General features: G+C 47.1%; 1 protein-coding gene across 1 annotated transcript in view; it reads left to right on the top strand.

Annotated features, from left to right (window-relative positions):
• LOC122391222 overlaps positions 1–24,087 on the top strand; it is a gene marked incomplete at its 3' end in the record, with an annotated part of 51,512 nt that overhangs the window by 17,395 nt on the left and 10,030 nt on the right. Inside the window, exons 2-3 of the mRNA XM_043384919.1 lie at positions 16,794–16,965; positions 23,220–23,387. Of these exons, the coding sequence (XP_043240854.1) occupies positions 16,794–16,965; positions 23,220–23,387 (340 nt within the window). The remainder of the gene's footprint in view (positions 1–16,793; positions 16,966–23,219; positions 23,388–24,087) is intronic.

Genomic DNA, 24,087 nt, shown 5'->3' with positions numbered 1-24,087 from the left:
GACAAAGATTATGTCCGATGTTCTCAAAGGAAGAAAATATCACAACATTACTGCAAAGGCCAACCTTACCCTCCATGTGTCATGATCCTTTGCTAAGGCACTCATAAATGCATAATTCGATATGTTGAAAGACGTCCCTATCCACCATTCAATAGGAAAGTGGCACGCGCTGCTATCATTGAAAGTCTGAATAGCTGATATATGGGATGACTGACGGTGTCACCGTATTGGTTCTACATTTGTCCATTTCTAGTTTCTACCCAACATAAATGTCGAGCAATTCGTTTTCTTTAGTTAGATTGTATGCGTCCGCCCCCGCGTGGATGGTATTGAAGCCAGGATATTGCGTGCTTTATTCTTCATCCCATCGAAATCGGGTTAGCTTGGCAAAGGAAATGAGCTCCGTCTAGATTGACAGTGGCGTTCCTTCCTTTTAATCTAATGGTCTGTGTGTCCCCGCGGTATACCTTGGGCAGCACTGAATCACAGCGCTCTATATGTAGAATGCATTTTTTAACACTATTGCTCGATGAATTTGTCAATGATGTTCCTCTCTCCCATTAAATTGAATGGTGGCAGCTGACATCTTCTTTTCATTTTCACCTGATTACATTCATTTTATCCTACTCGGCATAAGTAAGTGTCAATAAATCGCTCTTGACCCTCTCACCGGAAACATGATTTCTCCGATAGTGTAGTCGGCTAAGTATGTAGTTACGAACAGCTTTCATAAGAGGAAAAGGAGTACCTTGCCTCATGCTGTCACGATTTTCCCCGCCTTCCAAGCCCCAAAAGTACCGGTTTTAGCACGCCGGACGTGCAAGGAACAGCGAACAAATCGAGTTCCACCCAATGGCCACGAATATTGCGCAATCGATGACCTCTTCCGACATTTTAAGGCAATTTTAAGTCAATTGATCTTATCGGCACCGCCTTGAAGCCCGAGTATCTATGACTCAGCAGTAGGGTGGCACTTAATTTCGACTTTTTTAATTTCGGCCGGGACGGGTAGCTATATTGTTCTACCCCACGAAAAAATACTCTGTATGAAATTTTATCAAAAAATATTTATATTTAGAGGTAGCTCAATGGGTTCGATGTTCTTTAAGTTTCTCAGTGCTTGTGCGAGGATCATATTAAAGCATTTTGATTAATGATTAATGACCTTACCCTCGTAGTTTGAAAAAGTTAGATCAAAACACTTGTTTATTAATAATTTCGAGCACAGCTCTTCATCAGAATACAAAGCTAAAAATGTCACGATAAAAATCCAATCTTTGATAAAAATCTTTGATAAAAATCTTTGATAAAAATCTTTGATAAAAATCCAAGATTGGATTTTTATCGTGACATTTTTAGCTTTGTATTCTGATGAAGAGCTGTGCTCGAAATTATTAATAAACAAGTGTTTTGATCTAACTTTTTCAAACTACGAGGGTAAGGTCATTAATCATTAATCAAGTAGCTCAATGGGGTCATAATTGGTACATATTGACCAAACGTACATTGTGAACGGGGATTCAGATATGTGTCGCGCCAGCATTGCCGTAACACGTTTAAATGAATGATAGATGCCTTCCTATTTGTTTCATAACCACAGTGTTTCTTGCCGCAAACGCGCTGTGACGCAATGCGTGATTCAACCAATGGCCGTTCAGGGTAGTTTAGCTTATTTTGTTCGGTGACGGTAGCCCGCTGCCAGGCGTGCAACTTCAGCTCTTCTCTCGTATTATGATGGTTGGGAAGGGTCACGGGACTGCTAGCACTTACCGGGGTTACACGAGTAAGTAAATGCGTGTTAGGAATGGTTTTTCTTCGCTGAGTATTGTGATCCGTTTGTAATACGCATTTACTCTGCTCATGTATCCCCGGTTACTGATGCGCAGGGGGACACTGCCAGTGTACGGCCACAGGGCAGGTCTCCGTGTCTTCGTGATGTCAGGGATGACGTGCACGTGAAAAAGATAAGTTGTGTTTTGCTAAGCCATTTCAGAACATTTTTCGCTAGCCAGGCTCAAAGTGACAGGCCGCAGCAACCGCTGTTCTGGAATCCCTCGATAAGTGAGAGTTGAAGGATTGAGTGAAAGCGCTCAGTTTTGACACAAGTGCATCGAACACCGGCCTCAATGCAGGAGCCTGCACGATCATCGAGCAGCGGCTCGAGCAGGACTTGCTCCACCTGACTTGCCACATTTACGAATTTGTTCTATACAGGCATTTTCAGCCTGCCTCGGCCCGTCCAGGGGCCCGGACGTTTTGTTTAAGCGCTTCCATGGAAAGTGGGCGTCTATAAATAGAACGAAGCGATAAACCTTCAAAAACTGTGACATGTTCCACCTGCACAACCCGCGTGATGCTCTTGCACAGTTCGGTCGTATATCCTTGACCGCCAGCACTCACGCGACAACCGTGAGATGCTGGAGCTGGCCATCACTGTCCTCGGTGGTGCTCCGAAACGAGGTATGAAGATCGCTCTCCCCGATATGCTCCGTGTGTGCTGGTTGACCAATGCCATTTACGCTATGAAGCTTTACCTCTTCCGAGCACAATCCCGGCTCACTACGTCTAAGAAGAAGAGCCTCCAGCGAATCGTGACCTTTGTGGTAACAACGTACTTTTCGGCTCGATTCAATGCACCGCTTCTGGCGCCTCCACCAGCGCAAGATCTCGACTTCCTCAAGTCCCTCCTGGAGTGCGAATTGGACGAATTGGTGTTCGAATTGGTGTCCAAGGCGATAGCCATTGTCTTCAGCCGTCACCTCTGGTATCTAAATGAGAGGCTGGTCGCCCTCATCTTCTAATGAAGGAGATTACGATCGCTGCCACTAAACGTGAGATGGCTGCATCGTTACGAGAGAAGGAGAGGGCTGAGAACCCCCCCCCCCCCCCGTCGAGCCCACGTTGAACTTACTATAGCTTCAGTCTCTAGCAAGTCAACGGCAGACTTCGTCATATCACAACTGGCTTCACAAGCTTCTTCAGCATCCTCGGTGTGGACACCGACTTCTTCTCGAAGGATCCGATTCTTTGGGAGGTCAAGCCATTCTACAACGCCGCCATGCGCTACATGAGGTCTCTTCACGCCTCTACGACTTCGCGGAACGAGGCATTTTGTTGATGGCCAGGAAATCGATCTGACCCCCACGAAGGATAAAGACTAACCAGCAGCTCCTCTTGTAGCTCGTCGAGGAGCAAAGACGCAAGCATTCTGACATACGCAAGGCGGTCGTAACTTCTAAATAGGCAAGACTAGCCGACGAATGATGTGTACAAGTGTTGGCTGATCATGGATGATACCGCTTCTCTTTTATGGAGTTACGCAGTAAGTTATGCATACCTTCAAAAGAATGATGTACTCATATGTACCTATATATCTGAGCTTTAGGTGCTGAAACGTTTCGATAAAGTCTTGACAACGTCCAAAATCATTGTGAACGTCAGAAATACACGTGGAAATTAAAATTTCGGCAAAGTTGTGTTTTCAACAAAAATTTGAACTTTGACCTGGTCGAGCTACCTCTAAATAAACATACTTTTCAAAAATATTTTACACACAACGTTTTCTCGGGTGGTAGAACAGATTGGCTGCCCGTCCCGTTGAAAATTCTCAAAACGAAATTTTAGCCCCGCTTTAGTGCCACCCTACTCAGCAGTCGGTGTGAATCCGAGTGATATCACACAACTGAACTCACCTTTTGAACGACCAGCGCTGTTTGGGGACAGGGCGTTGGTAATTGAATCCCACCAGCTATAATGGGAGTTGTTTAATCGAAGCTGTCACACCAGAGCCGGCGCAACAGGGTTCACCTGTTTGGGGCGCCGCTCACGGAACGCCGAGGCGCACGCTTCCGGTACGCGGGGACGGAGCTAGCGCAATGGTATGGGTGGATCAGGCGACCGGATTTATTTTGCATCATCAATAAACATTTGCATTATCAATCAAGTTTGTAGCTTTTTTTTACTCATTTTAACCCGCGAGTTGCTGGGGGGGGGCGTTAAACGCCCCCACTTTTTTCGCCGGGCCATAGCATAAAAACGGCGCGCCGCAGGCGCGCCAAATTTTGGGTACCTGTAGAGAATTGATTGAAGTTTATTGTGACAAAGTTTCAAAAAAATCGGTCGGAAAATTTTTGAGATATCGAGGTTTTAGTGACGTCATGATTTCTGAGTTTTCGACCAAAAACGGCATATGTTCAAAAAATCATATAAAATCACAGAATAGACATACAGACATGCCGTAAACGCCATTAGACTGCCAATACCATGATCAATCAGATGGCTATCTTCGATTATTGATTATTGTTCCACATTTTCCAAAATCTTGAACTGAATCTTGGCAATTTTTCGTGACTACTTCACGACCATGATACATGAATTTCTTAAATTGAAGTTTTTGAGCCAAACACGTACACATATGATAAAATGAATGTCACCATCGTGTTCTACGCCCCAAATTACCTATAAAACATGTGTCACAGGCTGCGAATATCAGTTTTGATTTTCGGGGATATGTGCCTACCCGGTTGACCTGACCTTGACCCTGACCTATGCTTGACTGACCCCTATATGGAGCTGACACTCTTGTAGGCCTTATAGGGTGGATTGTGCACCGTTTTGACAGAGTTTATGGCGAGAGGCGCCCATTGCGAAGTCCTGAAGTCCATGCTACTGAAAGCCCGATTTCAGGTGTTTGACCTGACCTTGACCCGACCTGTGACCTCAAAATTCAACTTTAAAGTACTCATCTGAAGCGTCTCGTCGCGCTCTTTCGTTTGCCGCCTTGTGCGTTTCGCTGCGCCTATTGGTTCTCGAGTTATCGGCTGGGGGCGTTTAACGCCCCCCCCCCCAGCAAACGGTGGGTGGCGAAATACCCCAGCAACTGCCGGGTTAAAGCTGCTAAAAGTAATGTCGATAAGAAGCTCATTCGTTTTCAGTATTTTCCATTTTACATACAACTGATACACCCTAGGAAGAGCTGTGCAGTTGTGCAGGGTGCACCTCGTACGATCAAACCCACAGTCTCGCCCATTTTTAGCAGCGGTCTCGAATATCCAACTATGGATCAGCCGACGATGCTTGTTTACTGCTGTCTATCTAAGGCACACTTGATGCGACGCTGTGCTTGTTTGGAATGCGTGCAATTTTAAGATGATTTGGAGGGTATTGTTAAGGGATTCTATCAAGATGACAATGAGGACGTTTCTTTGGTTATCTCCTTTTTAAGGCCTTTTAAGGCCCTTTTCCATTTATGTATATTCAGAACTTCTCCAAACTTCGAATTCTGTTTGAGAGCCGAACTTTCATAGCGACAGCCAGCAGCTGGTAAACTAATTCTGTTCCGGAGATGAAGCATCCACGGCTCTGTTTTTGCCTATTGCATTTTCCCTCCCCACCTCCCTCACAACGGCAGTTGAAACCGGAACAGAAGGGAATGTGTCGAGACTAACAATGGACTTTACCAGAGTCGGGCTGTTAGAGATCATAGAGAGAGAGAGAGAGAGAGAGAGAGAGAGAGAGAGAGAGAGAGAGAGAGAGAGAGAGAGAGAGAGAGAGAGAGAGAGAGAGAGAGAGAGAGAGAGAGAGAGAGAGAGAGAGAGAGAGCGAGAGAGAGAGAGAGAGAGAGAGAGAGAGAGAGAGAGAGAGAGAGAGAGAGAGAGAGAGAGAGAGAGAGAGAGAGAGAGAGAGAGAGAGAGAGAGAGAGAGAGAGATGGGACTGAGACTGAGACCGAGACAGACACCGAGAAAAAGACAGAGACAGAGGCAAGTCTCGGCAAAAACATCAACAAAGACATAGACATAGAGACAGAGACAGGATGATAAGGAGATAACATTGGAAAAAGAGAAATAAAAGTGATAAAGAGCGATCAGTGGCGGCGGCGTCGATTGGAGAGGTGCTCCCAACTTCCGGCCAGATTTGGTGCTGCGACGTTGGCCAGGTTCGAAATAGACAGCGGCTGCTGTGTCTGCGGCCAGTAATGAACCAATTAAAAACGGCTCAGCAGATAACACTAGCAGAACAAACTTACCACAGCCCGCAGTTCTTGTTAAACGAAAAATGTGCTGCACGAAACCCCGTTGAAAGCTGCATTGTTGCTAGACTTTGCACGCGAAGCAACACGTATTCATTAGCGATGCATGCCTTTTAAACGGTCGGTTTCGACCCACATGCTCGGGAAAACTCTGGATATTGCATCTAATGCGTTCGTTGTGTGTCGCTGCTGGCGTGGTAAGTGCGTTTTTGTGTGTGGGATTATTCTGTAGAACATTTCAGCTCCACCGACGCCTTGTTCGTCGAAGGTCGGGGTGTGTTCCGCCGAAGATCCAGGTTTGCTCCGGGCCTTGCCCGGCTGTGAGCTGACTCTAATCTGTCGAAGGTCCGACTTTTGTCCGCCGGAGGTTCAACTCTAATCTGTCACAGTTCCTGGTTCTTGTCCTCGGTAGATCCAGGCATGATCCGTGTCCGATTCGTCGCAGGGCCGTGGCTCTTTCCACCACAGTTCCGGAGTCCAGCCTTCACCAAACCCAGGACCCGTCGCCGGTCAATGCGCAGGTCTGCGGCACACCGCGCGGCGGGGGCGTTCCGCCTACCCGGGACACACTGGTTATTTTATTAGTGGCCCGCGGCGCGGCGGACCGCCAACAGAACATGGCGTGACCGGGATATCGACCTGGTGACCGCTCACACCGGCGGACGGGGACCGCCGCTGTCACTCAGGGCGACTGCTTTGTGTGACTTCGATGTAGGGCATGACTCCGGTGCGGGGCATGACTCATGTACAGAGCGTGACTCCGGTACAGGGCACATGGTACTCAGGTACAGAGCGTGACTCCAGTACAAAACGTGACTCCGGTACAGAGCATGACTCCAATATAGAACGTGACTCCGGTATAGAGTATGACTCCGGTACAAAACGTGACTCCGGTACATCAGCGTTTCTCGCCGGCATAGAAACGCTAATGTGCGCTGGGTGATAGGGACAGCATATTTAGGATTAGCCTCAAAGGGGAGGAGTTGCCCTATACTGCTGCGGAAGACTTGTTTGATAGACCTATGGGTAAGTTGCAAGAAGCTCTGAAACCGGCGCTGTTTTAACTTCACCCAAAGTCTTCCCGTTAAACGCCACTTTGGTGGAGGGCTTTTTGTAATAGGTATTTAAAAGGAATGCAGCGCGTTGCACCACCGGACTTCTCCGGACTTCGGATTCAACCGCAGGGAATCAAGACTGCTAGTCCACTATGATGGAAGCACGACTCTGCGCCTGACGGATCTAATTTGGGACTGGTGCCGGTCTAGCCCGTATCGACACTGGCCAGTGGCTCCAATGTCCAGCATACGCGTCCAACATACTCGCATATGAAGTATGCACACCGAGACGGCTGCCCTTGGGCCAGTGGCTCCAGTGCCTGCCCACTGTCCAGTCTATATGCACACTAACGGGTGCTCTGGTCCAGTGCAAATGTCCTCACTTCACTACCCGTCCAGCACATACGAGTATGCACTCAGACGACTGCTCTGCTTCAGTGGCTCCAATGTAATGCCCGTCCCGCCCAGGGGATGTGGTGCTGTGGGACAGCAAATGGGGCGGGTGTCGGTACAGCTGACGGCGACAGCTCCCCGGTGGAGGCGGCGAGTGGCCGCACAGGGAGCCGACTGACCTGGCAAAGGTGACCTCGGTCGATACAGAATATCTGGGCGGGTGTGCAGGTGAGCGAATATTAGAGAGAGAGAGAGAGAGAGAGAGAGAGAGAGAGAGAGAGAGAGAGAGAGAGAGAGAGAGAGGGAGGGAGAGAGAGAGGGGGGATACAGACAGACAGACACACACACAGACAGAGACAGAGACAGAGACAGACAGACAGACAGACAGAGACAGAGACAGAGACAGAGCGAAAACAAGAGAGAGGGGGAGGAGGGGAGAGAGAGCGCGCGAGAGAGTGAGGGAGATAGAGAGGAGAGAGAGAGAGAGAGAGAGAGAGAGAGAGAGAGAGAGAGAGAGAGAGAGAGAGAGAGAGAGAAATAGAGAGAGAGCATAAATACGCGTTGAAGTTGAATGAAAGTAAAAATAAAAACGAATGATGACGGTTGCATTTGCTACCAAGCAAAATTAGCATCCTTCCCATACTATGCATTTTTCTTGAATCAAAGCAGAAAATCGTCCACAAAGAAAAGAAAGGATCAAATTATAAAACCCTTTGAAATCAAGAACACCACTTATCACCAAGTTGTGGCTCAAAGTGAAAAACTTTCTAGGCCTTCTATGGCTGCCAGCATTGACTCAACATGCCTGCACTCGAGCCTCTTCCCTATAGCGTACAATAAACTTCGTATGACATAAGGCCGATGGTAATTGTGCTTCACCGAACTTTGTCCAACGTTACGGGCGGCCTGTGCAGATAAACTGTTAAAGGCTCCAATCAACGTCACTTTATATGACAGGCAGGGCACACTGGAGTGCTTGGCAAGCGTTATAAATCGATCACATGTAGGCATTTATGTGGTGTTCTGCCTAGGGGGATGGCGTATAATGTGAGCATGCCTTCCCCTTTTGCCTTGCAGTGAGCACTGCAAAGATCGATGTGAAACTGCTGCTAATTGGGTCAATGGGTTTTATCTTATATATGACTTATGTAACGAGCGACAACAAAAAGAGCATTCGGAGAATATTGGAATTATTATATAATGAAACTTACATCAACGTAGCTATGATTGAGAGCCAAATAATCAATATTTTGAACTTGTGGAAAGGAAAAGCACATATAATCTCACCGTTAGCCTAGCAAGAGGTTAGTCAACGTCTCTTTGATATATGCAAACAATTATGTAAATTTCTTATATATTTTCACTTATTTCAAAGCTCATGGCATATCATGACTCACAAAAGTCGCGTCCATGTTGGGATCTACTACATAGAGGCAGCTGAATAACAACATCCTTTTTAGTGTCTTTACTTCCACGAGTTGATCATTATTACCAATAGGCAGGCTCAAACTACCTACACGAATTGGTTACGACAGCCTTGGATGACCTCTGTAAAGGGCGTACGATGACGCCATCAATGACAGGGCTGTCGTATCATATTTATTGATATATTGATATCACGAAGTAAATTACGAAGAAACGAATGAATTATGTTTGTCATACTTATACAAGCATTGACAATAACTCTTCATGCATTACGAATTACGATGCATGATGATTGATGACATCATAATGCTAAAGGTAACTATTAGTCGACGTAGTCTATGGGGCACGCGGCACCCATCACATCCCATTTCCGGGCCGTTTAGTACGCTCTTCCGTCCATCGTGCATGCCGGAGCGTATCCGCCCTCTCCTTCCCCCGCCCCCTCAAGCCTTATCTCCTGGGGAAAATGAGCGCGTCAAACGGCCGCCCCGCCCCGCCCCCTGTGGGCGACCCCGCCCCCTCCCCCTGGCGCCAGGGTGGCGTGCGTGGCGGCCGCAGTACAGCCTCTGACAGAGACACCCCGGACACGGCTCCGCCCCTCGAGCTTTGACAGCTCTCGGGCGGGCGGAGTGAACCTCGACTGCCGGCTGCGGCGGCGGCCGGCGCCGTCACTAAGCCCTGATTAGAGTGGGCGCTTGTTTGCGGCACCAGGGCCTCGTTTCATAAAAGGAATTACTTACGGCGTTCCGTCAATTATGCCAGATTTGGCGTATTTGATGCCAATTCGGTTTCATAAAGCCGGAGACCGGAGTAATTCACGCCATCGAAAGTACGGAGCTTCATTTACGGCAAATGCTCGATTCCGGACCAATTGATGCCATTTGGGTTTCATAAAACGACGTAATTAACGCCAAATATTTTATCAAGCTCTTGATATCAGTGGTGTAAACTACGCACAAAAATGTTGCGTGATTTTGAATTAATGTGAAGATTCGAAGCTAATTTTTAATATATTTTATATATGTTGAGCCCGGTGAGGAAGAAAGAACAGCCAAAATGAGAAAAAGAAACTGCAAATCTTCTGTACCAGTCGCTTTTTGTGGCCACTATCGGAATTTTGTTTATTCGCCGCGCCGCGCCACTTTCGTAGTTAGGCACTTCTGCTTAGCTGGCTTTCTGCTGTTTTTAATATTTTGTTTTAATAAAGGATGGCCATCAATATCAATTTTGTTTTTTCATACATAATTTTTAAGATTTAAATTCAACATAATTGTTTTATAAATTCTCGTAAAAAAATAAGTGTTGACATGAAACTGTAATTTGTAGGACGCTTGATAAATTACGGTAACTACGCAAATGTGCTTAGTTACGGAGGTGTAAACAATTCCAGTTGTGGCTTTGTGAAACGGATTTATTTGCGCTCCGTAGTTTGAAAGGGTGTGAATTACGGAAAGGTGTAAGTTACGGCAGAGTTTTATGAAACGAGGCCCAGATTGCGCCGGGCCGGAAGTGATCTCCGCGGAGACGGCGACGGAGACCGGGCGGAGACGCGACCGAGACTCCATTGAGGAGCGCTAAATTGGAGCGGGGCGCACGGACCACGCACCGAATTTAGAAGCAATTTGTGGTTCAACTTCGTTTGATGAATTGAGGGATGCTTTTATTAGCCACAAATTGTTTTGAGATGAAACGAGGGTGATTCAATTACTACTTTGGAACCCAGACTAGTGTTTTTTTTTTTTTTTAGCAGCACGGATGTATTGAATTTCAAACATTATAAGCATTGGGTTTTGAATATAGGCAGAAAAAAATAACAGTAGGTATATGCTTATGGCATAATATAAAATATCCTTCAAAATGCAATGGTATGAAAACTAAAGATTGCTTTCTTATATTGGCGAGCTTACTACAAGTGCAACCAAGATAATGAATTGATGCCGTAAAATGCCGAGATAACAGGAATGATTTTCATCATGTGCTACGAGGAACACTGACTGCCTTTGCATGTCTACATGATGCCTTGCTGGTATGATGCATGTCAATGATAATAGCTTCGCTATAATACACTGATGTCAGATGATCGTTTCAGTTTGCTGAAATGATCTGCGATCAGCGCACAGTGTTCATGTTACACGCTATACCTATTGAGCCGTGTTGTCAGACAGGAGCTTCCTGTCTGGAAACGCGAGCCCCGGAGCTCAGACCTCATCATCTGAATGAACTCGTCTACCCGGAATAGCCTGATTGGAAGTCGAGTCTTGAACAAGTTGTGCAATTTGCCGTAGCATCAGCTCGATCTTTCATGGACTGTAATAATGTTTTAACACTAGGAATTATAGCTAAGCTAGGCGTAGCTATTTCTTAACCCTCGCATGTGTGGGGGGGGGGGTCGGATGGACCCCCCCCCCATGGTTTTTCGCGAATAACTCGCGTAAAAAGCGGCCGATCGCGACGAAACTTTCAGTACCCTCGCATTGATCAATTTTACACCTACCTTGAAAATTTCATGACCCTGACTCAAATGACCTTTGACCTGTGACCTCTTTTCCGAGACCATGTTTGGCCGGAATCGCGATTTGGCGTACGTCGGCTCGCATTAGCCGCGCGTTTGCAAGCTTTTCGTGGTTTCAAACGTTCAAACATGTGATGTGATGTTGCTCCCATGCATTAGGGTGGGTGTCAAGGTCACCTGAAGGTCAGGTCAGGTCATTGACCTTTGGTGACCTCGGGTGACCTCGGTTAACTTTTTCGAGTTTTACATGTTTCTAGGCTAGTTTTTGGAGCTGAATTCGAATTTAGCAACCATTTGAACATTTACGAAGTAGTTTTGGTGCCTTCGTAACATGTTACGAAGCTGTGAGAGGCGGTTGACACGTACTACGAATACCCGTCACGACGCCTACTGGTTGACCTGACCTGACCTGACCCGACCTGGTCTAAATGCTTAAAGACATCATCTGTGATCAAAACTAACACGATATTCTTGATCAGCACCCCGAAAAACCCCTTAGCAGCCACACTTTACGACTTTCTAATAGGTCCCGATTTTCCCGACTTTGGGTCATTGACCTGACCTGGAAGGTCAACCAATGACCTAGGACCTTAAAATTGGGTATCATCGGCTTCCTCTCGTCACGGGCAACACGCTCGTTTTTTCCGCGAAGCTCTAGCTCGATCAGGGGCCAAACGGCAAGGGGGGGGGGGTCCAACCGACCCCCCCCCCTACACATTAGAAGCTGGAAAACGCCGCACACATGCGAGGGTTAACCTACTGCAATAAGGACATGATGTTTGCTATATTAATGTCGATGAACTCGGCTTCCCTGCCCTTCTCAGTCACGTATGATTTCAGACGCTCGCAGCCTTTCATGTGCGCTTCCAATATTGAGTTTCAGAGCCAATTTATCAGCTCTGACCAAACCCATGTTGTGTCACTTTACAACGACCACCGCTTCCGCCACAACTGGGCCAACAAGTGTTTTACCCCTCCCGCCTGCTCAGGGTCTCTATGCGGGAGACCGTACGGGGCCGGCAGCCCGGCTGGTGGCCCATCCCGCAGCCCCGGGGCAAGAGAAGAGCCAGTAGCGCCCGGCTCCGCCCGTCCGCCCCGGCGACTACAGTGCCGCTCGTTAGAGGCAGAGTAGGCTCTCTGAGCTGCCGAGAATCACCGCCCTGATCGGAAACCAGCGGCGAGGGAGCCAGTGTGCCGGTGGTTTGCGCCGAACTTTGGTCGTGGGCACGGTGCAGAGCGCAGCGCGGCGGTGTGGGCCCATATGGCCGGATAAGTGGTTATCGATCGGTGCACTGGCGGCGGTCACATACACAGGACACTGCAGTGAGCCGAGCGGTCACCATGCTGGCCACACGCGGATCCCGCAGGAAACTGGAGATCCATGCCGACATGGTATCCAGATCCAAGTAGGTCGTGCGAATATTTGGTACAGTGACTTGTTGGGGCGTTTTATGCGTGAGTTTTTAGGGTGTTTTTTCACCTTTTGTTAAGATGGTGTGTTTTGGTGGGCTATGGCTATTGACCACTGATGCTAAAGGATTTGTAAATGCTAGCATTATTAAACATGACACTGTATTGTCAAAAACAGCTTGTATTGATTGGCATTTGCATAGATAACATGAATATTTTCATGTTATCTTTGGCACTTGACATTAAATTATATTCGTAACATTCGTAATAGTGCTTTCATCAAACTGAATAAATGCATCAAGTCAATTTAAATGAATATATGATAGCTAGTCTTGGTTTCATTTCGATACTTTGCACAACCTACTCTCTCTCTCTCTCTCTCTCTCTCTCTCTCTCTCTCTCTCTCTCTCTCTCTCTCTCTCTCTCTCTCTCTCTCTCTCTCTCTCTCTCTCTCTCTTTCTCTCTCTCTCTCTCTCTCTTTCTCTCTCTCTCTCTCTCTCTCTCTTTCTCTCTCTCTTTCTCTCTCTCTCTCTCTCTCTCTATCTCTTTCTCTTTCTCTCTCTCCCTCTCTTTCTCTCTCTCTCTCTCTCTCTCTCTCTCTCTCTCTCTCTCTCTCTCTCTCTCTCTTCTTATTTTCTCTTTAAATTAATTATCATTCAATTAAAAGCTGACCTTTTACGGCGTGAAGCGTCTTCAATTTACCCTGCTCATTTTCAATCACCAGCGAGGGATTTTAATGAAACGATGGCTCTGGGAAGACGCCGTTTTAATCATTGAGTCGCTGAGGCGCGGCACTCAGTCACGCCGTAAGTTTGCAGGCCGTCCTCCGTCACCTGAAATCGATACCGTCACGCTACAATGAGCCCTTGAGCTGTCGATCAGACCTCACTCAATATGACCTGGTCGGCGGCCGAACGTCCGGCGCTTTCACAGAGCGAGCGTGATTTGAAAGCCGGGGATTGGAGTGGATTGGCTTATGATCAGATTGGAGTGGCGATGTTTGCGATGTGGCTGCCCTGGCGCTCTGCTGCATAAAAGCGTGTGTTTGTGTAACTCATTAATATGGTTCGGGAGTCGGGGTTCTGTAATGGGAACATGAGGGTTATAAATACGACACTTGCTCGCGGCGTATTGATTTGATGTGGAGCTCTTGTTTTGTTTGGCACGTCTGAACTAATTAGGTGCTTCAATGTGCTGTTGTAGCTGGTGTCCAATGCAATGTGTACCCACATCATGATCAATAAGTGCATTACATCTCTGTCAAAGTAGTGTCATTTCAATGAACAGGGCTTCTGTCACAAGTTGGTTGTTGTGAGGGGGAGGCGGAGACTGTATGGCACCATTTTTTTCTTTAACGCCCGTATGTCTGATTTTCAAAAGGCAAAGCGTATCAGTAAGAAAGGGGTGTTTCGCCAGTTACCCTTGAAGCTTAGCTGATGAAAAAGGATGACAGATGAACGTCAAGGGAATGAACTAAATGAATGAATAACAAATGAAGTTTATAAATGAACATTTAGGTTTGGTATTTTTATTTGCAATACTTAAAGCATAAATGTCGAATGTAAGCAAATAAACATAGACACGAAATTCAACAGACCTTAACCCTATTCCTGGCGGGGGGCCTCAGGAGCCCCCCCCCCCTGAGGTTTTTTGGTTATTTCTCCCAAACGCGTTGAGCTAGGAAGCTCAAATTTTCTGACTTTTCCTAAAAGGCTTCTACGCAACATGTCTGAAAATTTTGAGTTGACCTGACCTCAGGTCAGGTCACCAGAGGCGGTTTGGTGACCCTACCTCAGAAAAGTTTGCAATCACGCCAGAGCTAGAGTTTTTGACCGATCAATTTCTTCTCTTCAGGCTTTAGTTAGGGTACCAGTATGTGCAATTTGTATATCTCGGAATTTTGATATCGGTGACCTAAGGTCAGGTCAGTTTCGCGACCTCCCCATTATAAGTCAATGGGGGAAAAATCAACTCCCTGTTTTTACCACTAAAACGGGTCGGAATGGCCTCATATGCCATACATGACTTCATATACGATCAACCTTCACTACCTTGGGGTCTGTTTTGCTGTTGGGCAGCTGTGAGGTCATGTGATGTCATCAAAGGTCACCAAAGGTTTTTGGCCAATAACTCCGTATAGGAACAAGATACAGACGCGTGGATGGTCTCATTGTGTTCAGCTCGTCAAGACGCATCGAATGATATACATGATGACCTCGAGGTCACGTGACCTGAGGTCAACCTTTGACCTTGACCTTTCCAGGTCAACATATATATCATTCGATGTGGATTGACGAGAGGATCACGATGATGACCTTAGTTTGTTCCTATCTTGACTAATTCGAAAGTTATTCGAGAAAAACTCTCCATATCTAGCGCCGCCATTTTGACTTTTTCGACCCCTGTGACGTCATCTTTGACCTGACCTGAAAATGACCTTAGTAAAAATTGTAGATCTTGACCGTGCGTATCCGATGCCGTTTACCGTTTGTCGCTGCGATGTGTAGTTTTTTGAGATCTGAAGGGGGGGCCGAATCGCCCCCCCCCCGGCCCCCGCCAGTTTCTTGTCCCGGCGGAGCCCGCCAGGAATAGGGTTAATTTGCAGTCCACAAAGTACACCAAAATGGAAGTGATTCCTTGAAAACTATCAATGTCTAAGGGCTAAGTGCAGGCTATTCGGATAAACCATACCTAAATGGTTCAGTCATAACGCATCAGTCATCAGTCATCGCTCCTGCCTTTCACGACTTATCCGTATTTTCCCGTGTGTATCGATCGCACTGCTGCGTGCGTGAATGCTGAGTAGACTGACACGGCTAGTCATTAAAAATCCGTCATTATGCCTGCCGTCACTAAGGAGCTCAGCTGGTAGGGTAAAAGCGAAAATCAGCCAAAGCACACAGGACTGCGGTGGGCGATTTCACATCGCTCGTTTGCGGGCTGGGCGATGCTGTGCCGCCGGGCTGGCATGTATTGCGGCACAGTATACCACCGCGCTGGACGCTAGTGGCACCTAGCGGCAGCAGCATGAACTACACTCGGCTCGGTGGCCGAAACACCGCACTGGCAGCCTGGCTGGCAGCCGGGCAGCCGGCAAGGCATTCATAAATAATAATGCAATCAAGCAACTGCGGCTATTCACTGTTTCTCAGCTCTCCGCATCATTTGAAATTCAGTCATGAAGTCATGCATTGTCTTTGAATGTTAAACAAACATGGGCAAACTGTGGAATTTCAATTAAGGGACATGCATAATTTGTGTATGACCTGACCCCTGGCTTCTCCTGACCTCTCTGTCGGCTCTATGGACCAGTGTCTCTAGAGGATTTGGTATCAAAGGTCAGCTCACCCATACGGTCATATAACTACTCCCGCTTATTAGCTCTGAACTCACGACCTATGAACTTTAGCTGGCTATTGGTAAGGCTGCACTCTTGTCAATAGCAGTACGTCCGACGACCGCCAGGCGTCCCTTGCAGCTTGCTGATGATCTGATTGCCGGGGCACTAAGGCTCTTCCGAGCCAGCTCATGGATGAATCACTGGCGGATCCAGAAAGGTGGTCTTTGAGGCTGCGAAAGGGGAGCATATCCTCCCTGAAAATCTCCGAACTCCAAAAACTTTTCGCATTTTGATTCCTTATTAGCTGCTCTTCATTCAAAAGCGAACTTTTCTTATAAAACTCGTTCATTTGTTTATATACTAAACAAAACGGTGTAAACATTCGTCGATTCGCATGCAGAGGGGCAGCACATACATATCCTGCCCAAGCTGTGGTAGGTACACTGACAGCTTGTCTCCAACAGAGTGAACGAGCTTCTTATCACTGTTATCAGCTTCCGCCCCTTTGTCCCAACTTTTAACGATATCTGACGTAACACAACTTGTCCTACTCTTTCAAACTATTCACAAACTATTTGCACTTTGCGTCTGTCAACATCTACTAACGTCTCGTCTGTTCTGTTTTCCAGAGTTCAGGAGACGGACGGCTCGTTTTTCGAGGCGTTTGCGTCGTTGCCATGGCGACAGGAGAACCGCCGAATGCAGAGTCTGAAGGAAGAGGAGGAGCAGAAGGACCGTCCGCCGCCCAGCGAGGCAACCGCCGGCCTCCAGCCCAAGAGGGTCGTGGTCAGCCAGCAGGAGGTGAGGGAGGGGAAGCGAGCCAGCTGCGGCAGGCAGCGAACGGGGAGGAGGGGGCAGCCGCCGGCCTCCAGCCCAAGAGGGTGGTGGTTAGCAAACAGGAGGTGGGTGAGCGGGGAGGTGGCCGCGGGGAGAAAAGAAGTTTAGTTTAGTTTAGTTTAGTTTATTTAGCATATCATCCACGGGTAAGATGACCCATTTATAGACAAAGTCATCAGAATAAAAACACACAAACGCAGCAAGGTGAATAACAATGCAAAACAGACACAATATCGACACAAACACACCTCTGTTGGTCTACTTCTCGCGCACATAGGTGATCACATGCTTTTTGAAGTTCAGAGCGCTGTGGTTCCATATGTCAATGGCCCGGTTTCGGTCGAGAAACGCGTTACAAAGAAGGAAAAGGAAGGGAGGAAAAAAGTAATGAAAGCATAGATTACTAACTCATGCAATTTTAATGGGAAGGGGGTGAGGGTAATGGCGGATCAGAAGTGGAGCGGTATGAGAGCTATGCCTCTTTAACCCGCGCCCTGCTGGGGGGGGGGGGTGTTTGAACACCCCCCCCCCCTGTGGTTTTTCGCGCGCCGCCGTTTTTGGTACACCTTATTATACATCAATTCTATACATGTTGTGAAAATTTCAGACCAAGGTCATTCAAGGTCAGGTCACCAGGTCACTTGAAGTGACCTCACCTCATAAAAAGTTTCAATGTCTGTCATAGCTACACCGAGTGACCGATCGCTTTGAAACTTTCAGCGATTGCTAAGAGCAATAGCATGTACAAAATGTATATCTCAGAATTTTGATATCGATGACCAAGGTCAGGTCAATTTTGCGACCTCCCCATTATAAGTCAATGGGAGAAAATTGAAATGCGCCTCTTTTGGACGAAAGACATTATAAACACTCCCAAACACTGAATTACAAGTGGTTTAGACACACTGAACATGAAAATGGTGTCCGTGACCCCTGTTTATGCCCTGAGGTCATCTTAGGTCACGAATGGTATCTAACAGTTTTTCGCAAATAACTTTTGATAGAGGCATGCTAGAGCGATGAAAACGCCATAGATGTGTTCAGCTCGACGATACGGATCGACTGATATGCAACATGACCCTTCCCGGTCAGGTCATGACCTTGACCTGAGGTCAAATTTTCAAGTTGACCTTTCAAGGTCAAGTTATAGTTCATTCGATGCGTCTTGACGAGAGGAACACGATGCCGGTAAAAGTAAGCTTGTACAAGGCTTGGGTCAAAAGTTATTGCAGAAAAACTGTTTCCGAAAAAATAGGCTATTTTTGCAGTTTTTGCCCCCTGCAGGCAAAACCGTTGACGTTAGGTCAAATCTGAGAAAATTACTCAGAAAGGGCGTTAATAGGGCTATCGAATGCGCTTTTCCGCGGCGCTGTAGCTCTATTGGTTCCCGAGTTATGCGCTGGCTTCTTGGAAATTTTCGACATTCGACCTGGAAATCGGCGAAATTTTGCCTTCAATGACCTCTGGTGACCTGACCTTTGACCTGACCAAAAAATTGACTGAAGTGATTTCCTCATTATTTTTGACGCCCTTTCGAACGCCGCCTTCCGCGTATCGCTACGTGGCCCAGGAGCCGAGTTAGAAGGGGGGGGGTGTTCAAACACCCCCCCCCAGCAGGGCGTGGAAATCCAGGACCCCCAGCTGGGCGCGGGTTAACCCTCGCCGGCACAGGCCATTTTGTGTCCTTCGACGGCACAAGGGGGTTGGTACGACCCCCCCTCGTGTTTGGCCCCTGATCGAGCTAGAGCTTCGCGGAAAATACGAGCGTGTTGCCCGTCACGAGAGGAAGCCGATGATACCCAATTTTAAGGTCCTAGATGATCGGGTGCCCTTCCAGGTCAGGTCAATGACCCGAAAACCGGGAAAATCGGGACCTGTTAGAAAGTCGTAAAGTGTGGCTGCTATGTAGTTTCCCGGGGTGCTGATCACGAATATCGTGTTAGTTTTGATCAGAGATGATGTCTTTAACCCTCGCCGGACCTATTGGTTTTCTACATACGCGCCGGCCGAGGGGGGGGGGGCGGGCACGACACCCAGTGCCCTTCTGCTGGACGGCTGGGTCCAACAGTGAATGCGGACTGCGGGTGACCACTGACCAGGAGGTAAAGGAAGGTGATGTGAAGCGAAGGAAATGGATGGGTCATTGAGCGATATGACCAAGTTGTGCGGTGATTGTTTGAGACAGACTCGGAGCTATTCAGCATTCAATATTCATTTCTGCAATCAGTCCCGATAAAGCGGGGGCACTGCCGTTTCGGAAGTTGACATGCTTCCATACAGGGCCTGGCTTCAGCAGTCGAATGATACTCGATCAAATCCCTTTATGTGGTCCAAAAGTCGCCGCTGGCACCACTCATGTGTCACTTATGAGCTCTCACAAGTTTGACTGCTAGGAAATTCAATCATACGACCCCACTTCTCAGGAGTCGATAGTTTTGTTGCAGCACAGGCCGTTCCCCGCTGCTACGACTGGGAAATGATCGGGCCATTCTCTCAGCTCTAAACCAGACATTTCGCTAAGAGTTTCTCGCATGACAGAGTTTGGAATTTGATTGACTGGAATATGGTTCTAAATTGGGTGGAAGGGTGCCTGCCTATGAGGTAACCTTCCCATTTGAGTAGAGTTTGCATTCATAGGGTGAACAACGAAAATATTGCCGTCATAAAGCTCGATGAAGGTTTATGAAGGCCTTTTGATTTAGGATGACGGAATAGCTGGCTGCTGGGCCTGATGCCCATCGATTTATACGAGTACTTGGAATGCGCTTGGACCATGTTGTCGATGTCAGTAGCAAAATACCGCTATAAAATATGTGAGCATGCCATAAAGCATCACTAGATAAATAATGAATGGCAATAAGTATCTACTTTCTCCTGAAAGGTTGTGCTTCCCTGTAGTAACAGCAGAAATAATAATTAGAAATGTGTAGATAAGTCAGAGATGTTCTGAACCTCTTCATGCAGGTGCCAGCAGGCCAATTTTCCTTTGAAAGGTTTGTGTTGCAGAGCCTGCAAAGAAGAGACAGAAAGCTGGGCTCTTTTGCTTAAACCTTTGTTGTTTTTGCAGATACTGTTTCATGGTTTTCCCAATTTGATCTTTGTGATTTTTCTAATGTAAAAAATAGTTTCCTTTGTAAGCGGGGCATAATAGCCTGGGTATGTTATGCCAAGCAATGAGCGTACCTCTGCAGCTCATTTAATTGTTATGGCTTCCTTTGTTGGGAATGGGTCTAAAAAAAACGAGACTTCTCGAATCTGTAGGGAATGTATAGTTGTCAGAAACTTGCGCAATGATTTATCCCAGCGGCTTTCGTTTTACATTCCCTGGAAGCAGGCCTACTTTGCTGCTTAACCCGCGCCCCACTGGGGTCTGTGTATAACACGCCCTACTGGGGGGGGCTATTCATAGCCCCCCCCCCTCCTAACTCCGAAACTAATGGGCCGATCGTCAAAATTCAAAGGGCGTCTGATAGCCCCGCAAAAACTGTCGAGCGAAACCTAATTTCATTGACCTCAAGGTCACCGATGACGTCACAGGTCAGGTCAAAGTAAAAATTATTAGCATTTTGGCTTGTTCACATTTTGGGCTCTAGCCGCCGTCTTACAAGTCAGATCAGGCTCATTTTTGGTTTCCACACTCGTGAACAGATGCTCTAGATACCTTGAGGGTACCAAACTTGTACTTTGATTTTCAGGTCAGGGTCAGGTCATCACAGGTCACGAAAATATTATATCATGCGTCGGTCACGTGACACATGTTTTATGGTCCATTTAGGCAATAGATTTCGAATTTGATGTCGTCCGTGTCATTCGAGGTCATTTTGAGTCGAATTTAGCTTAGGTCAGGTCACTTTCAGGTCAAAAAAGGTCAAATTTTGAAGTTGAAATTTTTCAACAAAAAAGGTGTCTAGGTATTGGATGCAGTTTGAGCTCAGGAACACGATGGTGCCATTTATATTGGTGTACGATGTCAAATACGTACTGAAAAATTGATTTAAAAAATTAATAATTTTGAATTTTTTGCAATAATGCGTATAACTTGGCCATTTTTGAAGATATTTAGCTAAAACTTGCTAGAGTTAGTCATAATCATGCGTTCTGTCACATATATTCCGATTTGTTCGAAAAGTCAAAAACTTTTTGAAAAAATATAAAAATATAAATTTTGAATATTATTATATATAATTTTGAAATTTTTAAAATTTTGAAAATCCGAGATAGCAGTTTGATAGCGCGGTCAATTTTGAGTCCTTTCATGCAAAGAAATTGGATCTAGCTTAAAAACTGAGCTCTTGGGAGCGATGGCCGTGGTTCAATGTTTTGCGTCGAAATCGGCCGAACATGACGTCACTCTGACGTCATTTCCGGCCGACCTATGGTAGCTACGAAGTTCAAATTTTGACACAAGGTGTCAAATTAATGCAGCCGAAGGTACTGAAAGTTTGGTGTCGATCCGTCAAGCGGTTTGGAAGTTATTGCAGAAAAACGGGAGGGGGGCTATAAATAGCCCCCCCTCCCCCCAGTGGAGCGCGGGTTAACCCGCGCCCTGCTGGGGGGGGTGTTTGAACACCCCCTTGTGGTTGTTCGCGAATATCTCAAAAACGGCGGCGCGTAGCGCCGCCGTTTTTGGTACACCTTATCATACATCAACTCTACACATGTTGTGAAAATTTCAGACCAAGGTCATTCAAGGTCAGGTCACCAGGTCACTTGAAGTGACCTCACCTCATAAAAAGTTTCAATGTCTGTCATAGCTACACCGAGTGACCGATCGCTTTGAAACTTTCAGCGATTGCTAAGAGCAATAGCATGTACAAAATGTATATCTCAGAATTTTGATATCGATGACCTAAGGTCAGGTCAATTTGCGACCTCCCCATAATAAGTCAATGGGAGAAAATTGAAATGCGCCTCTTTTGGACGAAAGACATTATAAACACTCCCAAACACTGAATTACAAGTGTTTTAGACACACTGAACATGAAAATGTTGTCCGTGACCCCTGTTTATGCCCTGAGGTCATCTTAGGTCACGAATGGTATCTATAACAGTTTTTCGCAAATAACTTTTGACAGAGGCATGCTAGAGCGATGAAAACGCCTTAAATGTGTTCAGCTCGACGATACGGATCGACTGATATGCAACATGACCCTCTCCGGTCAGGTCATGACCTTGACCTGAGGTCAAATTTTCAAGTTGACCTTTTAAGGTCAAGTTATAGTTCATTCGATGCGTCTTGACGATAGGAACACGATGCCGGTAAAAGTAAGCTCGTACAAGGCTTGGTTCAAAAGTTATTGCAGAAAAACTGTTTCCGAAAAAAATCGGCTATTTTTGCGGTTTTTGCCCCCTGCAGGCAAAACCGTTGACGTTAGGTCAAATCTGAGAAAATTACACAGAAAGGGCGTTAATAGGGCTATCGAATGCGCTTTTCCGCGGCGCTGTAGCTCTATTGGTTCCCGAGTTATGCGTTGGCTTCTTGGAAATTGTCGATATTCGACCTGGAAATCGGCGAAATTTTGCCTTCAATGACCTCTGGTGACCTGACCTTTGACCTGACCAAAAAATTGACCGAAGTGATTTCCTCATTATTTTTGACGCTCTTTCGAACGCCGCCTTCTGCGTATCGCTACGTGGCCCAGGAGCCGAGTTAGAAGGGGGTGTTCGAACACCCCCCCCCCCAGCAGGGCGTGGAAATCCAGGACCCCCAGCCGGGCGCGGGTTAATCACTGAGAGTACCTGGAACAACAGAATTAGCCAACTATTGTAGACGCATCCAAACAAGCTGCCAACTATGGTAAACACTCTGGGGATAATCCCGCAGCTGATTCCTCCGAGTCCCGTGACGCCGCACTAAGCTCCGGTAATCCGCTATCGCCGGCGACAGGGCGCCGAACCGCCTCTTGGAATCGATAGCTGCTGATGTCAAACTGCGATCAACACCGTCACGCTCACTGGCAGACCCTGGGTGAGATTCAATCGGGGAAAAGCCCCCCCCCCCCCTCTCCACCGTGCCCCAAATAGATGAACATTTACCGCGTTGAATGAAAACTAAACAGCATCTCTTTTTTAAATCATTTAATTGCATGAAAGTGCATAAGAGGTCGATATCGGCAGAGTTTTGGAATCCGGATTAACTTTTTTAGGATAGAAATGCCCAGCATCGTCCAAGACCGCCTTCCTGTATCCGGCTAACGATCCCACTCCGTCTGTTGCAGCGTGAGAACCTGTACGTGGAGGTGCTGTACACGGTGAAGCACAAGGTGGGGGCGACCACGTCCGAGCACTCGTCGCTGGTGGACGAGCTCAACGACTACACGCAGGAGGCGTTCCACTTCTCCCGGGACGAGCACCAGAGGATGATGACCATCGCCAGTGATGAGAAGGTGAGGAGGAGGAAAGGGGAAGGGGGGCGGATCGAAGGAGAGAGAGAGAGAGGGAGGGGAGAGAGAGAGAGGGAGAAAGAAAACAACGTGTTGGAATAGGGAACGGAAGAAGTAGAAGTGGAACACCGAAAAGCCTATATTATAAGTGGAACGGAGAGAGAAAAAACAGATGGAGAGAGAGGAGCGAAGAAGGAAGAGAAATAAGATGGGAATGAGAAGGAGAAAAGAGATCGGCTAAAGTGACAGGAGATGTGATGGTGGGAAGAGTGAGCTGATGTAGTGCGGGTATTCATTGGAAGCAAAATGATCAGCTTGAACGGGGTTGGATGGAGGAGCAAGACGATTGGGAAAGTAAAAATATATTAGTTGTCAAACTGTCATTCATTGTCAGAACCTCAAAACGCTAGAAGCCACGAGCAGCATTAGCTGAGATTGCTATTACCTTTGCTTCACCATCACCCTCCTCGGTATCTATCCACCTTTATCTAGAATACTCAACCTGTTCCACCGTTGGGGGCGGAGGCAGGTGACCGCGTGCTGAGTGCTGGCCACCCCAGCCGTCAAATACGGGCCGGTACCCGCCTGCTGACCACCCGTGCCTTCAAATACGGGGCAGAACCTACCGGCGGTGATAGCCTTTACTGACCACCCCAGCCGTCAAATACGGGGCAGTACCCCGGTGGCCGGCGCGCTCCCACGA

Source organism: Amphibalanus amphitrite, unplaced genomic scaffold (genome assembly GCF_019059575.1).
Source record: "Amphibalanus amphitrite isolate SeventyFive unplaced genomic scaffold, NRLGWU_Aamphi_draft 000426F_arrow, whole genome shotgun sequence".
Lineage (NCBI taxonomy): Eukaryota > Metazoa > Arthropoda > Thecostraca > Balanomorpha > Balanidae > Amphibalanus > Amphibalanus amphitrite.
The sequence above is the reverse complement of the archived record's forward strand: the minus strand, read 5'-3'. Positions and strand labels throughout refer to the sequence as shown.